The sequence below is a fragment of the Leishmania braziliensis genome, chromosome 30, assembly GCF_000002845.2.
Source record: "Leishmania braziliensis MHOM/BR/75/M2904 complete genome, chromosome 30".
In the NCBI taxonomy this organism is placed as follows: Eukaryota; Euglenozoa; class Kinetoplastea; order Trypanosomatida; family Trypanosomatidae; genus Leishmania; species Leishmania braziliensis.
The window spans coordinates 12,501-32,953 of NC_009322.2; the positions used below are offsets into that span (position 1 = coordinate 12,501).

General features: G+C 59.0%; 5 protein-coding genes across 5 annotated transcripts in view; all 5 read right to left on the bottom strand.

Annotated features, from left to right (window-relative positions):
* The window catches only part of LBRM_30_0070 (conserved hypothetical protein), a gene marked incomplete at both ends in the record, with an annotated part of 723 nt that extends 39 nt beyond the window's left edge, over window positions 1-684 (bottom strand). Inside the window, one exon of the mRNA XM_001566591.1 lies at window positions 1-684. This exon is cut by the window's left edge and continues 39 nt beyond it. Coding sequence (XP_001566641.1) covers window positions 1-684 — 684 coding nt within the window.
* A 999-nt stretch (window positions 685-1,683) lies between these two features.
* On the bottom strand, window positions 1,684-2,223 carry LBRM_30_0080 (conserved hypothetical protein; the record flags this gene model as incomplete). The annotated part of the gene is made up of 1 exon (XM_001566592.1): window positions 1,684-2,223. The coding sequence occupies one exon, from the start codon at window positions 2,221-2,223 to the stop codon at window positions 1,684-1,686; it is 540 nt and encodes a 179-aa protein (XP_001566642.1).
* A 939-nt stretch (window positions 2,224-3,162) lies between these two features.
* Window positions 3,163-4,425, bottom strand: LBRM_30_0090 (putative mitotic cyclin; the record flags this gene model as incomplete). Its single annotated transcript, XM_001566593.1, has 1 exon — window positions 3,163-4,425. The coding sequence occupies one exon, from the start codon at window positions 4,423-4,425 to the stop codon at window positions 3,163-3,165; it is 1,263 nt and encodes a 420-aa protein (XP_001566643.1).
* Window positions 4,426-9,441: 5,016 nt separating this feature from the next.
* LBRM_30_0100 (conserved hypothetical protein) lies at window positions 9,442-10,053 on the bottom strand (the record flags this gene model as incomplete). Its single annotated transcript, XM_001566594.1, has 1 exon — window positions 9,442-10,053. One exon carries the CDS (start codon window positions 10,051-10,053, stop codon window positions 9,442-9,444), a length of 612 nt encoding a protein of 203 aa, XP_001566644.1.
* A 5,705-nt stretch (window positions 10,054-15,758) lies between these two features.
* LBRM_30_0110 (conserved hypothetical protein) lies at window positions 15,759-20,453 on the bottom strand (the record flags this gene model as incomplete). The annotated part of the gene is made up of 1 exon (XM_001566595.2): window positions 15,759-20,453. The coding sequence occupies one exon, from the start codon at window positions 20,451-20,453 to the stop codon at window positions 15,759-15,761; it is 4,695 nt and encodes a 1,564-aa protein (XP_001566645.2).

Sequence of the window (20,453 nt, forward strand, 5' to 3'; positions counted from 1 at the left end):
GGGCAGCGCAGCAGCACCGCGGGTGTCGCTCATCTCGTACCACCACATAAAGTTCACCTTTCCGTTCAAGTCGGTGTACGGCAGGTAGTCCATCTCCATCCGCTGAAACTTTCGGAGATGGGCAGTGGTGTCAGCCACCTGCTCCGAAAGTAGGCGTAGGTGTTCCCGCTTCGTGTCCTCGTTCATCTTTCTGAAACTCTCCGAGTACGCCGACGTCTCTGTCGCTGACGCGCCGCGCAAGCCCGAGTACAAGTCCTGCGTCTCTGTCCGCGCACCCACCAGCGCACGGACCTCCTCGAACCTCTCACGCGTCAAGTGGCACACCCAACGGTCTGTCACAGCGTCTTTCTCAAACGAAACGAACCCCTCCGTGCGGGCTTGTTGCAGGACCTCGCGCAGGTGCCGCTTGCTGTCGAGCACAATCTGCGGATCGTTCATGCAGTGCTCCCAGAGAGAAGCCACTTCACAAGGCTGGTTGCGGTACAGCACGGAGAGCAAAAAGTCGCGCGGGATCTTGCCCGTGTCTCGTGGCATTGCCTTTGCCTTGAAGCGCTGCTCATTCGTGAAATTGAAGTTCGGTGGCACTTCCTGGACTGGCCAGTTCTTCATCCGAGTCGCATTGTATCGCAGCCCATGAGGCGTGTGAACTCCCGCTTGAAACAGTCGAGGAAAGCAGCACCGCATCTCTCCTGTGTGTCACTCCAGCGTGTAGAAGTGTGGATGTCGCTACCCCGTGTCCTCCTGCTTCGCCCTCTATCCGGCTCCGAGAGGCCGTGCTGATAGACAATTCTGACACTCTAAAGTGAACGCGCAATGCGGGCCTTGGCAAAGGCTCGATGACACGCACGCACAGCAGTCGCGCTGCTGGTGCTCACAACGACGTCGTCGAATGCGGCCTGGGTAGGAGAAACACGAGAGAAACGGAGGTAAGAAGACGCAGAGAAAGACAACGCAATCACGGTGATGACAGAGCGAAAAGCAAAGGATAAGAAAAGAATCGGGTTGGTAGGCACAGAGAGAAAATGAGGGAGGGGGGCGAGTGGAAGGCGAGAAAGGTAGGTGCCTCCGACCCATGGGTGTGTGTGTGTGTGTGTGGGGGGGGGGGGGGGGAGGTGCGCGCGCCCATCATGAGCGCTGCGTCGCGGTACTCCCTCCAGGCATGGCTACCCAACGTGTGCACCACGTTGCCGAGCGCAACCGTTTTGCGCGATGTGCGCATGGCTACAGAAGTGTGCGAGCCTGGTCCATGCACCAGACCCCATCCTCACACCTCCGCCCACGCTCACGCAGAGGGGGGGAAGTGAAGAGATACAGAGAGAGGTGCTCCTTTCAGCAGGCGCTTGAACGAGAGGAAGTATCGATGCCTTCCGTCACGTGGGTGCTTTCCTCTTTCTATTGAAGGAGAGGAGGTGTTAGTTACAGCGTGTTCCGTTGCGGGACGTGTGCTGGGGAGAGTGCTGATGAGCAACGCGCGCAGTCAGCCAGAGAGGGCGTTCTAGCAGAGAAGTTCGACGAATCGGCTCTATTTCTCTCTGACACCACCGATTCTGGGCCTAGTGAGAGGGGGAAAGGAAGTACAACTAGCGAAGCCACTTGAGTCGTCTACGCAGAGCGTCTGCAACGCACGCGCATGGCACGCATAACGAGCAAAGCGAGCTACTGTCGCCATCCCTCCCTCTTGCTTTACAGGGGTTTTTCGCTGTGACGGTGAAACGGGTCGGGTAGAACGCACTGCAGCATGCGCTGCGTTGCGGGAATGCAGGCCAGGAAGCAGAGAAAGTAGCCAAGGCATTTGAAGAGGACGAAGCCCATCTGACGATAGTGAACGTGCCCGATAAAATCGGACACCTCCACATACGGGTCCACCACCTTTGTGGGGTTAAGGACCATCTTACCTCCGGTGATGCGGCTAAAGCTTGCAGAGAAGCCCAGTATAGGGGTGCCACTAAAGTACAAGAAGCTGCCGGTGTTGTCGCCGTGCTCGTCCAGCAAGGAGACCATGGTGAAGTGAAGCACAAACGGAATGCTGACGTCGATGCCTTTGCCGAGGTGGATAACGTATGGAATCTGCGAGAAGACCACCCGGGGTGAGATCCATCCCATCTGCACGCGCACGAGGATCTCCAGCTTCATGCCACCGCTTGACTCGATGTGGCAGCGGTAGCGCGCACGGGCCATGTTGCCTGCCGCGTCACGGGTAGTGATCTGCGCATTGGGGTTCATGCTGCCCTGCCCGCCTATCGTGAAGTTTGGATCGATCGAGAGAAAAATGCCGGACACGTAGACTGGGCCTTCGAAGCAGTCGGAGCGCGACAGCGTCTTGCTTGTGCCGAAGGCGGGATGCTCGGTGGAGATGAGGCGGTGGCGGGGTCTCTGCAAAGGGACTCGAGCTTGCTTCAGACCAAACACTGGGTGGGAGGTGCTGAGAGGGCAGTGGCCCTGCTGCAGGCTTCTGCTCAAAGGGCGATAGCTGCTCACGTTGGACGGCTTCACGCTGGCAATGTGGTTCACTCGACTGCATGGCGAAGATGGCGCCGGGCGGCACAGACGCACAGCCCCAGCGCGCATTCATTCGAGGCGTCCAACTGCTTGCAGGGCACTTCCCGCAGGCACAAAGGAGAAAATATGTGCACGTGCAGCGCGTTGGTGCGGATAAAAGCCCTTCAGCAACTGGTGCTGTGCCTTTGCTTGCCTGTGCGTGCGTGTACTGCGCCGCTGAAGCAGAAGAAGAGCGGAGACTCGAAGCGCGTGCGGTGGCGACCGGTGAGAGATGATGATGTGTGCCTTCCACACACGCTCTCCTTCCATTGGGACTCAACTGAACAGCAAGGGAAGATTGGGAAGTGTAACAAAGAGAGAGAGAGAGAGAGGCGATAGAGTAATTAGCAGAGGATGCAGCATGAAGGCAGACCCTTCACATACGCCCACACACCGACCAATTACAGCCACCGGGATATGAGGCGAGATTTGCTGCTCTCTCTCTCTCTATGCGGAGCCCTCGTCTTTGTTCGAGGAGGGCGTTGATCTCCTTCAAAGGCGCCCATAAACTCGTGTTTGCCCTCCTTTTTCGGCCGGAGTAGACACGGTGGCGAGGCATGGGTGCAGCCATGCCTCTTTTCCACCTTACCGTCGCTCGGGCCTGTTTCAGTTGGTTTCTCTTCACTAGGACAGTCTGCGATCAAAGCAGTAGCACAGCGTGTCACGGAAATTCTCAGAAGGGTGCGGCAGACTTTTGCTCTCCCGGATGGTCGGCAGCGCTTCCTTATACTTGGAGGTGAGCAAGTCTGCGACAGCCAAACCCTGCGTCGCGGAGATGTCCAGCTTTTTGTGTACGTGCTGCAGGAGACGCCTGTTCTCGTCCTTGTCCGGGGACACAAGACACAGCGCGAGTCCCACTACGCCAAAGGCGGTCACATAGCTGTACAAGCGAAGGAACTCCACGTGTGTCACCACCTCCTGGGTGAGGATGTCGCATAAGTCTAGAAGGTTCGAGTTAATGGAGCGCAGGATGACATACGAGCCACGCTCTGCAAACGTCGAGGTGACCTGGCTGCTCAAGGAGCACAGAAAGAGGCGACGACAGCCTTTGCCATCCAATGGGAGATTCCCAACCACTGTTGTGAGTGGCAAGCGCTCCGCCAGTAGGAAGCAACTGCCAAATAGTTGAAAAACGGCCGCTAAGGTGCTGTACAGCATGTTTGAGGCGGAGAATAGCTGATCAAGGCAATCTTGGAGAGTCTGGTGAGACTCCAGAATAAGGCTGACCCAGGTGCGACCCTCGTCGGCGTTCAGTACGAGCAGTTCGACCGAGATAGCCGGTGGCACCTCCTCCTGCGGCTGCGAGTCAATCAGTGCGGGGTCGCCGATGAGATGCAGCTGCAGATAGACGTGGTTTACCACCGTTATGTGGGGCAGGTACCACTTGTAGAAGCCGAGGATGGACTCCTCCATGGCCAGAACGTGCTCCTTAGTGTAGGCCCCGTCGCAGACATCGACTATCTTGCGCAGACTAGGCAAGTCTGCATCCATCTCCTCAAACTTGGCTGCAATCCACAGGGCTGTAACAGCCGCCAACTGGCACTTCTGCAACTCGAGCTGGTGCAGGTTGCCGACAATGTATGAGTCAGCAAGCTGAACAGCGAGACACAGGGTGGTGCTTCGCAAATTGAACGCGCCACAGACGTCGCGAAGCCAGCGTGTGATGATGCGGCGATTCTTGTAGTTGTAGATGGTTCTCTTCAACACGCTAATGTCGGAGAGTGGTTTCACATCCTTCTGCTTCATCTTGTTGAAGATCGCCTTTGGATCCTCGAACTCGCTCTTCATGCCCGGGTTGGACCGAAAGTCCATTGCACCAGCGGGGCCGAAGAGCCGGCTGACAGAGTCGGAGCTGACCGTAGTCACAATCGCGAGATCTGTTGACATTGTGTGCGTATCGTCGCCTATGTCCGCTGCTTTTATGGTCTGCGCGTACTGAGAGCCGCGCAAGGGCCGAGAAAAGGAAAGTGAGGAGATTTGCTGTACACACCCAATACCGCAGTGACTCACAGGGCGGTAGAAGACCTTGACAGTAGACTAAAACAACAGGCAGCAGTTATGTTGTAACCAGTGCTCCTCCTGTCGGTCGACTGCGGCAGAAAACAAGAGAAGAGTAAAATATATCGACGTGGGTTAGTGGGGGGAAAGAGGAGCTCAGAGCGAGAGACGAGCCAAAGACGGAGGGGCAACAAACACAGAGAGGCCCAAGACGGCGCGAGAAATGAAGGGGAAAAGGACAAGGAAAATGCGGCGCACACACGCACATGCACACACCTTGGGGGAAAACGGCCGGCGGCAGGCACAGGACGGAGAAAGACACACGCAAAAACAAATCAGAGTTAACGTTAACGGGAAAAGACGGAAGCGCTGCGTAGAGTGGGGGTATCAGAGAAGGGGAGAGGCACGACTCCACAATTGGGACGTACGAGAGGCGTGAGGAGCGAACAGTGTGATGTCAGCTTCGAAGCCGCCGTGCTAATGCGATGTAGAGAAGAGCTAAGTGAAGGAAACGGCTGCTGAGCGGTGCAGGTTGAATAAATGAATAGAAAAATAGGCGGAGAAAAGCGAAGTCGGTGTTGGTGGGAGGAGGCGTAGACAGAGGCAGACGGGAGGATGAGGGGGTGAATGGGTGTGCGTTGTCGAAGAACGAAAATGACGGTGGGATGGTATACTTGGCAGCATACACATAGTCAGCGATCCTGCAGACACGTATGTCGCACTCGCCACAGCGTGAGGACTAAGAGAATAAAGATGGCGAAGGGCAGAGGGCATCCCCTGACAAAAGAGACACAGGGATTCCTAAACACACCTAAATCAGATACGCCGTCACCTTCATCGTCCATAGCACTCCTCTGCACAGAATAGCGCCAGTCTCTGCAGCCGCACAACTCGTGCGCACGCGATTATTTGTGTCAGTGGAAGCGGAGGAGAGAGAAGGGCGGCGGCTCACAGGGATAGGACAGCGATCCTTCCGAGACACACCGCAACGAGTGTCGCCGCATTCACTCATACGCACAGGGGAGAAGCACAACCGCAGCTGGAGTGAGCAGAGGCCGAAGAAAGAGAAGACCGCCAATGGCACGTGCAATTCAAAGCGGAAAGGACAGGGTGAACAAAAGGGGCGGCTGGGTATCGAAGTCCGCAGCATGAAGTTGTCCCCGGCGACTCGTATACGGGGGGCGATGAAGTGCGTTTCGTGGCAGCACTCACGCTCTCCTGTGATACGACGCACCCGACGGAGAAGTGAAGAAGTGGCGTTCAAGGAGGAGAAGCACAGGCGCAAGGATGGGGAGTTTCGCAGCGCCTGTGCGTACCCTTCCTTGCATGCAGAGAAAAACTGGCGGGTGCGCTTCTGTTTAGGCGGTGACAGCAGCGAGGAGCAGTGGCCACTGAGAATTCGTCCTTGACGCAGGGCCTGCATGTGAGAGGCAGTGCGAGAAAAAAAAAAAGGGCAGCAACGGCGCTACGCTATACCTGCATTATCCTGCTGATGCGCAGAGGTGATGACGTACCTCGCGATGAGCCACCTTCGACGCTGGCTTCGCCTGCCTTGCTTGACGACGAAGTCACAATGGAACTCGGATGCACACACCGTCCTTCTTTGTGTCAACGGTGATGATGCTGGGAAGGAAGACGTGCGGAGCGGTGGGGGGAGGAGACTGCAAGGAGCGGAGCCTGTCGCCCTTTCGCCTCCCCCTTCCCCCGACAGAGACGGGCTCGTTGCAAGCGACGAGAAGAAGAAAATTTTGCAAGTAGAAAGAGATGCAAAAAGCCGAAGTGGCGCTTAAGCTGAAAAGTGAAGCGACGAAAAACAAGAAGAGACACAGTGCAACACGAACGACGCCGCTGGTCGATGAGTAGCCGCAGCGAGTGCAGACGAGAGACAAGAATGCATAAAGGCACTATGAGTTACGATACAGGGCGCATGAGGCGGTATATGTGTGTGTGTGTGTGGGGGGGGGGGGGGGGGAACACGTGTCGGCCTGCAGATGTTCTTCCATGGGAGCACGTAGGTATGACTTAATGAGTATGGGTGTATGTGAGCAGACCGTGCCGTTCGTCAGGTGCGACATGGCCAATCTTTCGCATGCCGCCAGCTTCTGAAGAACGTGTGTCTGTGTGCGTTTGCGCAGCCCCCTGCTGTGCTCCTCAAGCCCCCAACGGCGTGGGCCTTCCACAGTGCTTGAAAGCGTGGGCCGCGAGGTAGCGCGTGCGTTGGAGAGTCATCCGACAGCTAGACGTGAGCCGTGGCGCTGCCACGCAAGGTTCGCCGTGCAGTAGGATCCCCCATACGCACCCGCGTCGGCCACCCTCCTAGCAAGAAGGATAACAAGAGCGGAGCCACGTAAACAAACAAGATGGTGCTTAGGCACACCACACGTTCCACATATTGTTGATGCGTACTCTCAACTACCGCCGCGCAGCTCAGGGCATGGGTGTGCATCGAAGCACCACGGCACTGCACCTGGTGAGAGAGCAGCAGCCACGGGGTGGGTGGGCATGCAGAAGCGCTAGAAAGGAGAACACAAGCTTCAGGAAAGGAAAAGGGCAAAAGAAAAAAGAGACCAGACAAGCCCCAGAGCCGCTCGTGCCGCCCCCTGCACGGGTGGCATACACGGATGAAACAAACGCATGGGAACTGTCCATGGCACCGGACCCTCACCAACGCACTTGCCAACGCTACCATGCTCCGTTGAAAAACAGCTGATGAAGCGAAGGCGCACAAGTGGCGGAGGGGAGACAAAAGTCCTCCCTAGAGGACACTAAAAATCAATCGTGAATGGAGAGTCAAGAGAAAGTGAGAAGAATGGGGGGTGAAAGATGTAGGGGCTCTGCTGTGCAGGAGCTTGGCGCTGGCATGTCGGAGCGGCGCACCGCGCAAGAACCAGCTGCTTCTACGCCCGCATGTGTGCGACCGGAGAAAGGAGGCATGAGATAGGTGTCACGCAGTCCGTCACACTCTACAGAACCCCTTTCGGTCTCCCCCTAAACCTCGTTCATGTCCCCTCGAGTCAGTGACAGGAGGGGGTGCACACCGATGCTCACCTGTCGAGATCGGGTTGCTGCGAACGCCTGCGCACCCCCTCACGTCCGCAACGAGGGGGAGATGAAAGTAGCTTGGGCGCAGCACTGATTCGCCGTGTACCATGAGTCGTACCGATCCTGCAGATGGCAAGAGGAGGAGGAAGAGCGCAATCTGCACGCGACACAACTGCTGTTGCGCAGAGTGGATACGCAGCACGACACACCCGCACGCGTGAGTGTACGCCTGCCTGAGCGTGTATGCAGCTGCTTCGCTCGCTGCTCACAGCTTCGTGGAGAGAGGTGGTAGCGCTTCTGACCTGTTCCACCGCGCTGCAGCTTCCCCAGAGGTAGACAAGGCGGGCAATGAGCGGGCGCTGGGATGCCCGCACTGAAGCACCGGCATGCGCATCTTCTTCCGCTGCGCTTCGCTGTCCACGCCTAACATCACCGCTCGAGGAGGGGTCCTGGCGCGGGGACGCGCGCACAATACTGGTAAAGGAGCCGAACGAGGAAGGCAAGGGAGCTGAGATCTGCCGCTACCGCACCCTGCCTCACGACCTCCTTCGCCCTTGTCGAGTCTACCTGAATTTTGTTGCTTTGTTTTCATATCGAGTCCGTTCATACACGCCTGCAAACGCTGAGAGAGACAGACACGCGCACACGCGCGAGGGAAGAGGTGAGGTGTGCGACTGCAGTGGTGTGATCACCTACGCCGAGCTTGTTTGAATTGGGGGGAGAGGGGGGAAGGGGCTGCGCAGTAGCAAGGGAAAGAGGCCAAAGCTCAAAAGCCGACCGGCGCACTGAAGACACCGGAAAAAACCCTTCGCGCCGTTTGGCGGTGTCTCTACAAAAGGCCGGGGCAAAGCCAAACTCTTTCATCACACGCATCGACCCCGCAGATGCACAGAAACGAGCCCACGTCCAGAGGCTTCAAAAGGCGACGTGCACTTGGTCAGCCTGCGTCACCCTCGTCGCTCTTTCTCCCGGCCTCAACGACGAAAAACTCACGAGCGAGAACGGCATCTGAGAGACTCGTTACTAACGGAAGAAATATACGTGCAAGTCACTCAACGGGGGAAAGGAGACATTTCAACGGTGGCGCGATGCAAAGCCATCGAGCCGTGTGAGATACCTCTGCGCGGCGACCATTTGGGCTCTCTGTAACCCACGAACCGACTCAACCGCCTTTGCCAATCAGTCGACTGTACCTAATCGAGCGCGCCAGCGATGCAGCTTACCTGCCGCATCCTCCTCGCAGTCAGCGCACCCCTCTCCTCCTCATAGCTTCAGCAATGCGCGATTTAACACACAGCCGCAGGCGTCGTCACCCGCCTCCAACTGAAAGAGGAGCGTGTGGACCAAACATCACCTTCTCCACTTTGCTCAGTTGAGATCACGGGGAGCGCGCAGCACCGACGCTGCCTCCTGGTGCACCGCTTGTGTAGATCCGCGGGTCGCGGTGCGCGCGTATGCACGTGTGCGTGGCCGAGAACATACAAAACAGAAAACAAAACAAGACAATAGGCACCCGCTCTATTTTCTCCCTCTCGTTAGGGTCGAGACGGCCCGCTCAACGGCTCTCGTGATCAGGGAGAGAGGGGGGAGAGGGTGGAAAGCAAGAAGATGAACACTACCCAGCCCAAGTCGTCGTGAGTTCTTTCCTTGTGCCGCCGTCTCTGACTCGTGTTAAATGAGAACAACTGCTGCCCGTGGCGGAGGCGAGGATACAGAGAGAGTGTGTGTGGGTGAAAGCACCATGATAAAGGACAGTGGCGGTCACACGTGTTTCCCAGCACCGCCAGCTGCGGCTTGCTCTTCTGTTCTCGCTCCACCACTTGGACGCCACTTCTTAGCCGCTGTATTACCGTCGACCATCCTCTAATTACGGTAGTTGTCCAGCTGACGGTCCAACTCCTCCCGAGTGATCTGAGGTTCGCGGCTACGCTGAGGCTTTTTGCTGCTGCGCACCTGGTTGGACTGCGCGTTACTGCCGCGGTTGCCATGGCTGTTGCCGTTGTTCGGACGAGAACTCTCTTGGAGGTGGCGGTTACCACGACCACCGTGGGTGCCGCGCATCCGCAGGCGCATACGACGCGCCACACCGAAGTGGCGACCCTCCGCATGCCGTCCGCCGAGGCGTCGCACACGCTCCTCCAGGAACCGCGCGCGGCGCTCCTCACGCTCGAAGTCGTCAGCACGGCGGAAGCGGCTACCACCGCTGCTTCGGAAGATGCCACGGCCGCTGAACCGGCGCGACTCATCAGAGCGGTCACCACGCGCACGGCGCACCACGCGGCGCACCTGAGTACCACCACGTCCAAAGCCCTCAATTCGGGTCCGGCATTCGCTCACGACATAGCGGCGCGGCACAGAGTAGTCGTCCTCACCACCGCGGCGGCGGGCACGCGCGTCTGCCAGCGCCGAGACACGACGGCGGTTGCGGTCGTAAAGAGCACGAAGGCGACGGCGGTCAAAGTCGTCGCGCGCCATGGTTGAAAGGTGGCAATGGTGGAAAAGGGGGTGGGGCTGTGTCTTGTGGGTGGGAAAGACTGGAACTTTTCTCTGCTGTCCCTTTGCTTCTCTTGTTGCGGTTGTGGAGACTGCAGAAGAAAACACGAAAAGTCTGCAACGCACACCGCGCAGGCGAGATATGGAAGACGTGATGAGTAGGGAGGAGAGAGAGAGAGACACAGGGAGGGGAGAACACGCTGAATGAGGGTTGCGCAGATACACGGACGCACCGTCAGCACAGGCACTCTGGCTAAGAAAGACGCACAAGGGAAAGAGGAGCTGTAACTATTTTGCGAAAGCGCAGAGAAACAGATGCGTGGGTGAGTGAAGGGGGGACGTGGTGGTTGAGAGCGAGTAGAGCAACGAAGAAGCACTGGGGGAGAGATGGCAGACCACGACCTAAGAGAGACAGAGCAGTTACAAAGTGCAACGAGGGAAAGCTCACGCATGCACGGTGGTGTAGGCGGATGCTCAAGGAAAAAGGGCTGCGCTGACGTCCTTACAAACCTCCTACTTCTTTGTCGGTGTCTGCCAGCAGAGGTACATGCAGCCGCGGGCTGGGATAGGGCAACAGCCCCTTTTACTTTCCTTTCGATAGTGCTGTGTCTTCCCCCTCCTCTGCTTGGTAAAGTGAAGGTACGCTCACGGATACAGTGGAGCGCACATCAGCGAGTGAGACCAGCAGAGGCAGGGGTTGAGCACGAGGAACGCACGCGTGTATGCGCCATGGCTACGAAAAATAAGACAAAATCGTACGCGAATGGGAGAGAGCCACAGCCGCAGTGATTTCTCAGCTTGGCGAAGCAGCATGATGAAGTGAACGAAACGGAGCGGGGCGACACCGACGGAAGGAGGCATCAGGGCGGGAGGGGACACCGCCACACCGCACCGGCATGTCTATCGGAACTTTCCCAGCGGAAATGGGGGGAAACGGGGAAGGAAAGAATGCAGTGATGGAGGGGTTGGAGAGGGAAGGCACAGACGCACAGGCATATCCCCCCCTACTCCCCCACAGAAGGGGGAGAGAAAGTGGTGTTGGGAGTCTCACCTGGCCACCAGGGAACGGCTGGACACACACACACACACGCGTGAGTGTCCAGGGAGCACCTCCGGGCGTATGGCGATTCGTTCTGCCTTTTGGTCGGGTACTTCGGCTCACGAAGCGGTAGCTAGAGGCTTCGCTTCGAAGCTGCCCCATCGCAACCGGTACCCGCTCCCCACGTCCGCGTGCGTCGGTGCCTGCCTGCGAGATGTTGCGCCTGCGGGGCTGTCTGCTGAGCGCACGTACTCCGTCGTAGTCTAAAGGCAGAGTCACCGCAATAGAGACGCAGCACCACGGTCACCTCACCCTGGAGAGCATCTGGCTCGGTACTGCTTTCCCAGGCCGCGACCACCACAGTCATTCTCTCGGCGCGGATGGTCACGTTCCCGACGGTGCGCAGTACGGCGCGCCTCTCGACCGCTGCACTGGGAGAGGGCCGGTGGGGAAGCCGGCCTCGGGAGGCGAAACATAATGGCACCCCATCCAAACAACGGCGAGCCGGCTACAAGGGCCACTCCTTGCAACACATACCGTGAGGATACAACCGCACGGCTCCCCAAAAGCCCCCCCTCCGCCCAGCCGACCAGCCCACGTGTCGTCGGTGTCCACGGAAGGGCCGGGCTCGTGTCCGACAGAAGGCCACAGGGGAGCTGCAACAAGCAGCGGCATACCCACTTGGCCGGTCAATGACGCCCATGCGCTGCACTGCACATCCCAGCCGACGCCGGGAGAAGGTTCGACCCACAGTGCGCCCCATGTCTGCCACAGCCATCGTATCCCATCGGGGTGGGGGTGGACCGCGAGGGCGCCGCAGAAGCTCCCGACACATTTGCACGGTCTGCTGGTCGTGGTTGAAGCTGACGCTCATGAAGGTGTACTGCGTCCGGGTGGCCAGCTGCTCGCCGAGAGTGGTGCCGAGCCTCATGGGTGTCCCGCTGCGTTTGCGCAAACCAGGCGTCCGCACACACCCCTCCCCCCGGGCCGGATCCACGGGCGCTGTCGCTCCAAACCGTCACCTCCCGCGTCCCCTGGGGCACGGTGTTCCGGCGAAGTCACTGCCGGGTTGCCGGTGAGAGCACGCGTGGCTGTACGCTGAGTTTCCGAGCACATGCGGCAGCCCATTGGCAATCGTGTCAGTCAGACGATGGTGCCCGTCCCGCGGCCCTGCACCGAAAAGGGCGACGCCACTCCGGCGGTAAGGGTGGCTGAAAAATGCGATGCCTTTGGAGGTCCATCAGGGCTGCCACGACCAAAAACACGGCAGCCAAGCGTTGCGCTGCATGTGGTGAGCCGCACCATCGCCTCGCACTCGTCCAAGCCGTTCTCGGCCTCCGCCCATGTGATGGAACGCCGGCGCGGTCCACCTCCCTTCTCCCTCGCCAGCATCAATGGTACAAGCCAGCCCGCTGCGAGGCGCGAGTCCGCAGCCTCGAGAATCCCTGCACCTATGAGAGGTCGTGCATCGGGGCTCTAGAAGGTCCTCCTTGCCTCGTTTAGCGGCTGGGGCAATGGTTTGTCCACAGCCACCGAGATGGCGTCGAGGCGCGCTCGTGTTCCTGTTCGCGCGCCGGAGGGGCCGCACCAGCCCTCGGCAAAGTCGAGGCACGCGCCTGGTGCGCGTCTGCGGACTTCGCCTTCCTGCACTGCTCTCTACGCTCCTGCCATCCCTCCTGCTCGATGCCCGCCATGAGTTGCATAAGGAGAGTCGTCTTGGTGCGCAGGTGCGCCTCCCCTGCCGTCCCACCAGGAGGTGGTGCTGCTCCACAGAGCCTAATTCGGCCACAGTCATATTTGTCTCGTGCGCCACTGGTGCCTCTGCATCGGTGTCGGCAAGCCCTGCACTCCCGACACCGTCGTCGTAAGCGCCTGGGTCCCGTCCCTCAGGAAGTACCTGGATGCGATCCGCATGGTGATGCTGGAGCAGTCACCAAGGGAGACTGCCTTGCCCTTGGGTGCGGTGGTCACAGGCGTCGGGCCGCTCCACGAGGTCCCAGTCTGGTACGGGCACACCGAGCACGCTGCATGGTGGTGCGAGCTAGCGGCCTCAAGGTAGGGATCTGCGTGCGGCATCTGGAGATCAGCTGTGAAGCAGCGACGCTGCACGGACCACTCGTCGGGCATGCATTGCTCTTGTTTTTCTTTGTGGGGAGCGAGAGCTGTGGAGATTGTGCCGTATAGGCGACCGCTCGTGGGTAGGGCACTTCGGCGTATGAGCTAAGGAGCGGGGTCCACACGTGATGAGCTCAGGCAGAAAAGTGAGCCTTGCGGCTGCCAAAGGGGGTGACAGTAGAGGGAGTTGAAGGGAAGCGCACAAAGCGAAGGATTTCATCGATGAGGCCCCCAGGGGCCACTGCAGCTCTCTTCGGCTTCCACAAGTTCTCTTCGTCCTTACGGTCGGGAAATTCACCGCTCAGGCAAGCAACAGCAAAACGGCTGACTTGCATCTACAGAGAAGAAATATATTCGATAATCCGGTGTTGTGTGGGTGTGGGTGTGCGTATACAGAGAGAGAGAGAGAGACACCGGGTGCGCGGAGGGAGGAGGGCAGAGGGTGTCTGTGTGACAACGACTGAAAATAAGGTGAAGAAAACTCTGATGACATAAAGAGAAAATTAAGTGACTCGCACTCTGCAGTCTGCAGCATCGACCTCACAGGCACACACCTTTAACTTCCGCATGTCTACGCTTAACAAGCGCGCGTCAGAGGCGGTGCCAGTAGCAGTGGGACGCAAAGAGAGATGAAAAGTAGAACGCGAGGAGGTAAGCGAGGGAAAAAAGTGAGCGCGAGGCACGTACCCCCCCCCCAACGCACGCGCACAGCACAAGACGCCGAGTAGCTGTTTTTCCGCTTTCCCATACGACGCTTTCGATAGCGGATTTCTGGAAATGGTGAGCGCGTCGATCAGCCGTAACCTCGTCAACTTGCACTGTATCTCTCAACCCCTCTCTATCCCCCTATGCCCACGTGTCGTGTGATTTCACTCGCTGACCCGCCCCCCCCCCCCTCGCGCTTCTCGATGGGTGGGAGCTCTGGGTCTACTTGTGCGGGACGCCGCGCTGTCTCTTCCTCCCTCCAAACATCACTGAGGTACAATGCGGAGTGGCTGCTCATCTAGTCTGCTAAAGAAGTCGTGCAGCTCCCGCTGCAATTGATTCACCTCCGCCCCGCTCGGAGCCACCGCGGATGTGTGGCGACGAGGAAAGGAGCAGCTGTGACTGCTGATGTCTAAGATGAAGACGCTGTCCTCGGACAGCCCGCCGTCGGTGCCGATGGTGGTGCAGACAGACGGTGAGCGGGAGTTCCGCACCGGCGTCACAAATGGGTTCGATGGGATCAGCGAGGCCGCCCCGTCCGTTTTACGTGGCGGAGTCGCTAAGAGGTGGTCCATCGGGGCAGCGCGCATTTCGTGCGCACTCGCCTCAGTCGCATCCTCCCGCGACCGCTTCATGCCACCTGGCCGCAGCAGACGTTGCCTCATGGATGCTGACTACCCATTCAAACGCGGGTATGCACTTGCAACCACACAAAGGGAACGAATGCTACGCCACTGACTCTCAAAGTGACAAAGAAGAGAGAGAGAATGAGAAGAGAGACCCGCTGTCCACGATATGGTGTATGTGTGTGTGTGTGTGCACGTGCGCGTTTGGCCCTGTTCTCCCAGCCACAGCAGCATAAACGGCGACAGAATTGCCGCAGGAGAGACGGAAAAAAATGTTTAGAAAAGTGGCACCAAGAAGATGCAAGTCTATATATGTATGTGTGTGCGTGGGTGTGCGGGCACTTCTATAGAATGGGGGGATTCGGATGGAGGGTGAGGAAAGTAAATGTATGTGTGTGTGGGTGAGTGTAGGTGGGTGTGGGTGTGCGGGTGCGTGTGTCTATGCGCGGAAGTGTGCATGTAAGATAGGTAGGCATCTACGGAACTCTGTGCGGTGTGTGTGCCAGGGGAGGGAAGTGAGGAGTTTCGAGCCGACGGACAGCAAAGAAGAAGTGAATTCAGCGCACCTTTGTGGGCACAATGGAGGGGAGGGGGGAGGGGGGCATTTCCGCTTCGCAAGAAGACCACCGAGGCTGGTGTAGAGCACACAGAAAAAAATGAGGTGGCGTGTCCGCCCTTCTCCAGGTGCAACGTGCAGTGGCCCACTGGGAACGGGAGGGGAGGTAGTGGAGAGACGGACACGACCCCATGGCGAGAACCGTGCCCATCGACCGTCGCTGTCGGTGCCCGTTACTCCCTTCGGTATGGTGGCGGCGGTCTCTACTCGCCTGGAAACTCAGTGCAAGCGGCACACATGTGGCACGATGGAGCATCGCTTGTTGCTTTACATCATGAGTCTCCGCAAGACACACATGCAGAGAGAGGGAGAACAGAAAGGATGATCGGGGCTCCACAACAGGAAGAGGCGCAGAACGCAAGAAGAGTAAAAGAGAGAGAGAGAGGCGACACATGAACGAGACAAGTGGCCATGGTACACCGCCACAGCATCGGCATCCGCGTCACCGACCGATGGGGCGGCAGTGCTGATATAATGCTGCCACCGACCCCCTCCCCTCCTCCTGTAGAGTCAACGTACTTTACATCTGACAGCCAATGGAATACACATACAGGCAGAAACGCCCAGACGCACGGTTGGACAACGCTTATCGTCCAGCACCCCTGCAACTCTGCTCCGTGACGCCCGCGTGCAACAGCGAGTTCAGTATCACTTTTCCGCTGATGTGGCCGGTGAGGAGCGCAGGGGCGCCGTTGATGGTGGACATACACAGGCAGCGGCAATCGAGGAAGGGAACGCGGTGGCCGATGTCGTCGCGCAGTGTGTCCACCAGCAGCAGCTCACCGTTGGCCCGGACCAGGATGAGATGATTGCTACACACGGACAGTTGGAGGATGGCACTTGCCTGCACAGACGGCACAGCAGCGTGCAACCCCAGCCTCGTCGCCACGAGGCTGGTATGATTCACAGAGATTATGTTATCCACATGCAAACGCAACACTGCTCCCTCGGCGTCTACGCAGAAAAGTAGCCCCGATCCGTTGCCGGCGGCAGCTACCAGCGGGCAAGTGTGTGTGTAGGACGTACGCTCCGCCTTGCGCGCGAGATTCCAGAGCCGCACGCACGCGTCGTTTTCACCCACCGTAAAGGCGAAACTGCCAAAGAAGTTCACCTCGATGATTCGACCTGCGTGGCCCAGCAGCTGACACAACATGGAGTCGCCCCCCTCGACCTCGTAGATAAGCATACGACTGTGGTGGTGCTGATGGAGCGTGACGGCGACGTAGAGCTCGTCAGGGGAAACGTAGAGAGCGTAGTCTGCATCTGGTAGGGCGGTCTTGGGGAACGTACGTTCGCAGAGATGGCTCTCCCCTCTTAGAAAGTAGAAGCAGAGAGAGGTCGCCTCGCACGGCATAAAGGCTACCGTGTCAAGCCCCGCCGCCACCGCGCACCGTACTCGACCGATGGCGTGCTCGATCGGTGCCCCGGTGGTGAGCGAATAGAGCTGCAGGCAGTGCACCGCATCCATCGTCACAAGCAGAGTCCCGGCGCGGTTCGTCGAGACGCTCAGCACCGACTGTCTCGACACCTTGGCGTTACGCAGAATGTTGGTGGTGCACCGACCCTCCTTGACCTGACCGATAGAGGAGAGTCCGCACTCTAACGACCACGAGTACAAGTCGCCAGCGGTGGTGGTTGCAAACACGTTGGCATCGTGCACTGTCAGGTGCTGTATGAGACCCACGGGTGCCGACTCGGCGCCTATGAGCCTGCCCTTGTGCGAGTCCCACACGACCATGTAAGGACCAGCGCGCCCCACCACCTTCGCAGAGTCTTCCGTGAATGTAAAGTAGTCGATGCCCGCGTCCTCGATGAAGGGGTTGCGCAGGGTGCTGCATAAGGCTCCAGTCAGAGTGCACCACACCTGCAGAACAGTGCCCTGCTGAGTCACATAGCGGGTGCCAGCGGCACTCATGCGCAGCTGCACGAGCGGATCCGGCCCAACGTCGATGCGATGCAGCAGGTCGCCGACGGAGGTCCACACGTGCAGGTACGTGCCGGCGTACGACACCAAAACGCATCCGTCACGGTTGCAGCCAACGGTGGTCACAAGGCTCTCGTGGGGGAAGGTGACGTGCTCCTTCATCTCTTCATCGTAGAGCCACAGACAGCAACGACCCAGCAGCAGTAGATGGCTTCCGCAGAAAAAACCACGCTGGCGCACTCCCTCCTCCACGTCTGGGAGCTCTCGCACAATGCGCTTCTGCAGAACATCAATGAGACACAGCTGGTGTGTGGCTGTGTTGGTGGCCACGAGCAACGAGCCGAACGGGTGGAGGTCCGCCGGCCGCGCCTCCATTTTTATGGCGTCGAAGAGGAAGTTCGAGTTGCCTTCGTAGTCCCAGACGAGTACTTGCGTCTCGCTCGCCACCAGTACGCGTGTGCCGGCTGCCATAAGCACACCGACGATGGGCTGCTGCCGCTCAAAGGGCATGTGCAGCTCGGCAATGGGCTTGCCGAGGTCTGAGGTAAACACGAACACGGCGTCGTTAGTCGCTGCTACCACGTAGCTGCCTCTGCAGTGGCACCACAAGCACGCCTCACTCATGTGAGCCGACACCACGGCGGTGTTTTCCTGGCCATCGTTACAGGGTTGCAGAAACACCTGCGGTGTGATGCATTTGGTCGAGGCGGCTGCAGAGGCGTATGGAGAGAACGAGCGGCGCAGCAGTGCCGTCTGGTAGAGGTCTGAGGAGTAGTTCGCCACCTCGTGCAGGCAGCGCAGGAGGGGGCCCTCGGCCAACTCCGGAGGCACAGGCGAGCCACCAAGGGCTTCCACCTCGCGCAGCAGCGTTCGCGCCTGCAAGAGGCGTAGGAACGCATCCAGCACGTGCAGCTGGTGCAGCGGCCCGCGCCGCAAGATGGCATCCATCATCACCGGGTCGCGCAGGAGATGTCCTGCCTGCCGCATGTTGCCGTTCTCTATCATCAAGGGCACCAGGTACCAAAGCGCATGCGGCACCTCAGTGCTGTAGGTAATGACGAGTCTGTACAGGTGAGACTCGAGAAGCACACTGAGCCGCGGCACGTGCTCGCTGTAGAGATCAAGGAAGAGCATCTTCAGAATCGGGTGGGCGACATGGGCAGTGGCATCTTGGCGCCACAGAAGGAGGCCCATGTCTGACAACACCAGCAAGGTGGACAGGGCAGTGTGGCGGGGGCATGAGTTCAGGTCCTCGCAGATGAACACCAGCTCTGTCGCTGGCAAGGGAGCCAGAGCAACCAGTGCGAGTAGCGTCTCCACGGTAACCTGCGGATACAGCATCGCGGCCTTGTCATGCAGCGACTGCACCAGCCCGGCAACTGTCGGTGGCAGCTCGCCCTCGATCAGCTGGTGCGTCTCGTACTCCGACTCAACGTGGCGTCCCGTGTTCAAGAAGTGGTGCAGGTACGACGAGGCCAGGCGGGGGTACACTGTCGACATGGCCTCCTCTTTCTGCAGGTAACTCTTCTCTGCGATAGCGAGGTCCTCGCGCGACTTAAGCTCGCGCATGCCCATCCCAGGCAGCACCACGTTGCTCTCCCTCAGGAACGACTTGAAGAGCTGCACCGAGTTGAGCTCCGTCATGGGCGAGCACAAGCACTCGAAGGGCTGAGGCATGCGCTTACGCAGCAGCGGAAGCACCGGGCTCTCCGTGTTGAGCGATACTACAACGCGGACCGTCGGGGGCAGGATATGCGGCATCCACGCTGCCAATACGCTGTAGTGACACCCACAGGTGTCGAGCAGATCGATGCGGCCTAGCAGTAGAGCCATCGTTGGCCCAGCGTAGGCGCGGATGGCTTCCCGCACCGTCTCCGCCAGCGCATCGATGCTGAAGAACTCAAGGGTGCACTCGGGGGCGAAGAGGTGAAGGAGACGGTACAAGAGTACCACAACGCTGCTGTGGTCGATGTCCACAATGTGGCAGACCACGCGCGCTGGCAGCTCGCCGCCCACGCTGGGCCGCCCCTCCCACAGTAGGCTCGCCACGTTGCATAGGATGCTGCCCTTGCCAATGCAGCCGGCGCCGTAGAGAATGAATGGGGCACTGCTGTCCCGGTAAGGACCGGAGGCATACTCCAGTACGAGTGCGGTCTTTCGAGGGTGAAAGCGGCCACATTGCACAAAGCCTCGCATCACATCCATCTCGTCAGGACTCATGTAGAAGAGCTTCGACTCCTCGAGCCCTAGCACCTCGTCCACGTGCATGACGGCTGAGGTGATCTCGTCCACTGCAGGTTGCTGGAAAGTCATCTGAAGGGAGGTGAAGAGGTCGCTCTGCCAACGCACCACTCGGTTGCTTGGTGTCAGCACCACCGCCGATGCAGTCGCCGTCGCCTTGAGAGACTGATAAGAGGTTCCGGCGAAGCCAGCACTGCGCAGCCACTGACTTGCCGGAACCACGTCGGTGACGCCGCCAGAGAGCCCCCACGAGATCGGCGTGTAGCAGAAGAAGGCGCGCACTGCACGGTAGGTGCGGAGCCGCAGTTCGCCCATTTTATTGTGCAATGGGAGGTGGGGCGGCGGCTTCTGGTGCAGCACTCGCTCCAGTGCAAACAGCTCTCGCGTCGAGAGCGGCTCGGCGCCGAGAAGGGCGATGCACCACGTCAATTGATGATTGAAAGTTTCTTGGCACCGCGCCAGCTTTGACTCGACCTGCTCCGCTGAGTCCACATCACTGAGGGTGAGGGCCGCTACACGCACCCGCATGTCCGCCATGTAGTTGTTCACCACGGGCAGGCACTTCTCGCAGTACTCCTGCACCGCCTCACTGGTGCCAAGCGTCAAGAGAAAGACGGTGTGCCACAAGTGGGGACTGCGCGGAACGCCATGTGGTTCGTAGCCGTACAACTCCATATCCTTGTTGGCCCGCAGTGTCGCTTGCAGCCGTGTGACCCACTCGTCCATCACCCCGCACCCCTCCAGGCCGAGGTGAGTAAAGCGCGTGTTTTGCCGCGCCGCGTCCCACACCTGGCGAATGGCTGGTGTGGAGAGGAAGTTGCAGGCGACGTCGACACTGCGCAAACTCGGGTGACCTTCGGCGATGATATCTGCCAGGAGGCTCATGCATGTCTCATCAACGCTGTTCTGTGGAAGGCGCACCTCTTCTACGCACTGATGCTGCCGTACAAATAAAAGTACGGCGAGCACGCCAAGGCGGCCGAGGAAGGTGTGCGAGGCATCGAGCAATCGCACGCTAAGGAGGTCCGACGCCCGCACCTGAGCCTCGATGTCGCCGTTTGGCTTCACGCCGCGCCGCCGACAGCACTCCACGTAGAGGTCGTACGCAGCATTCAT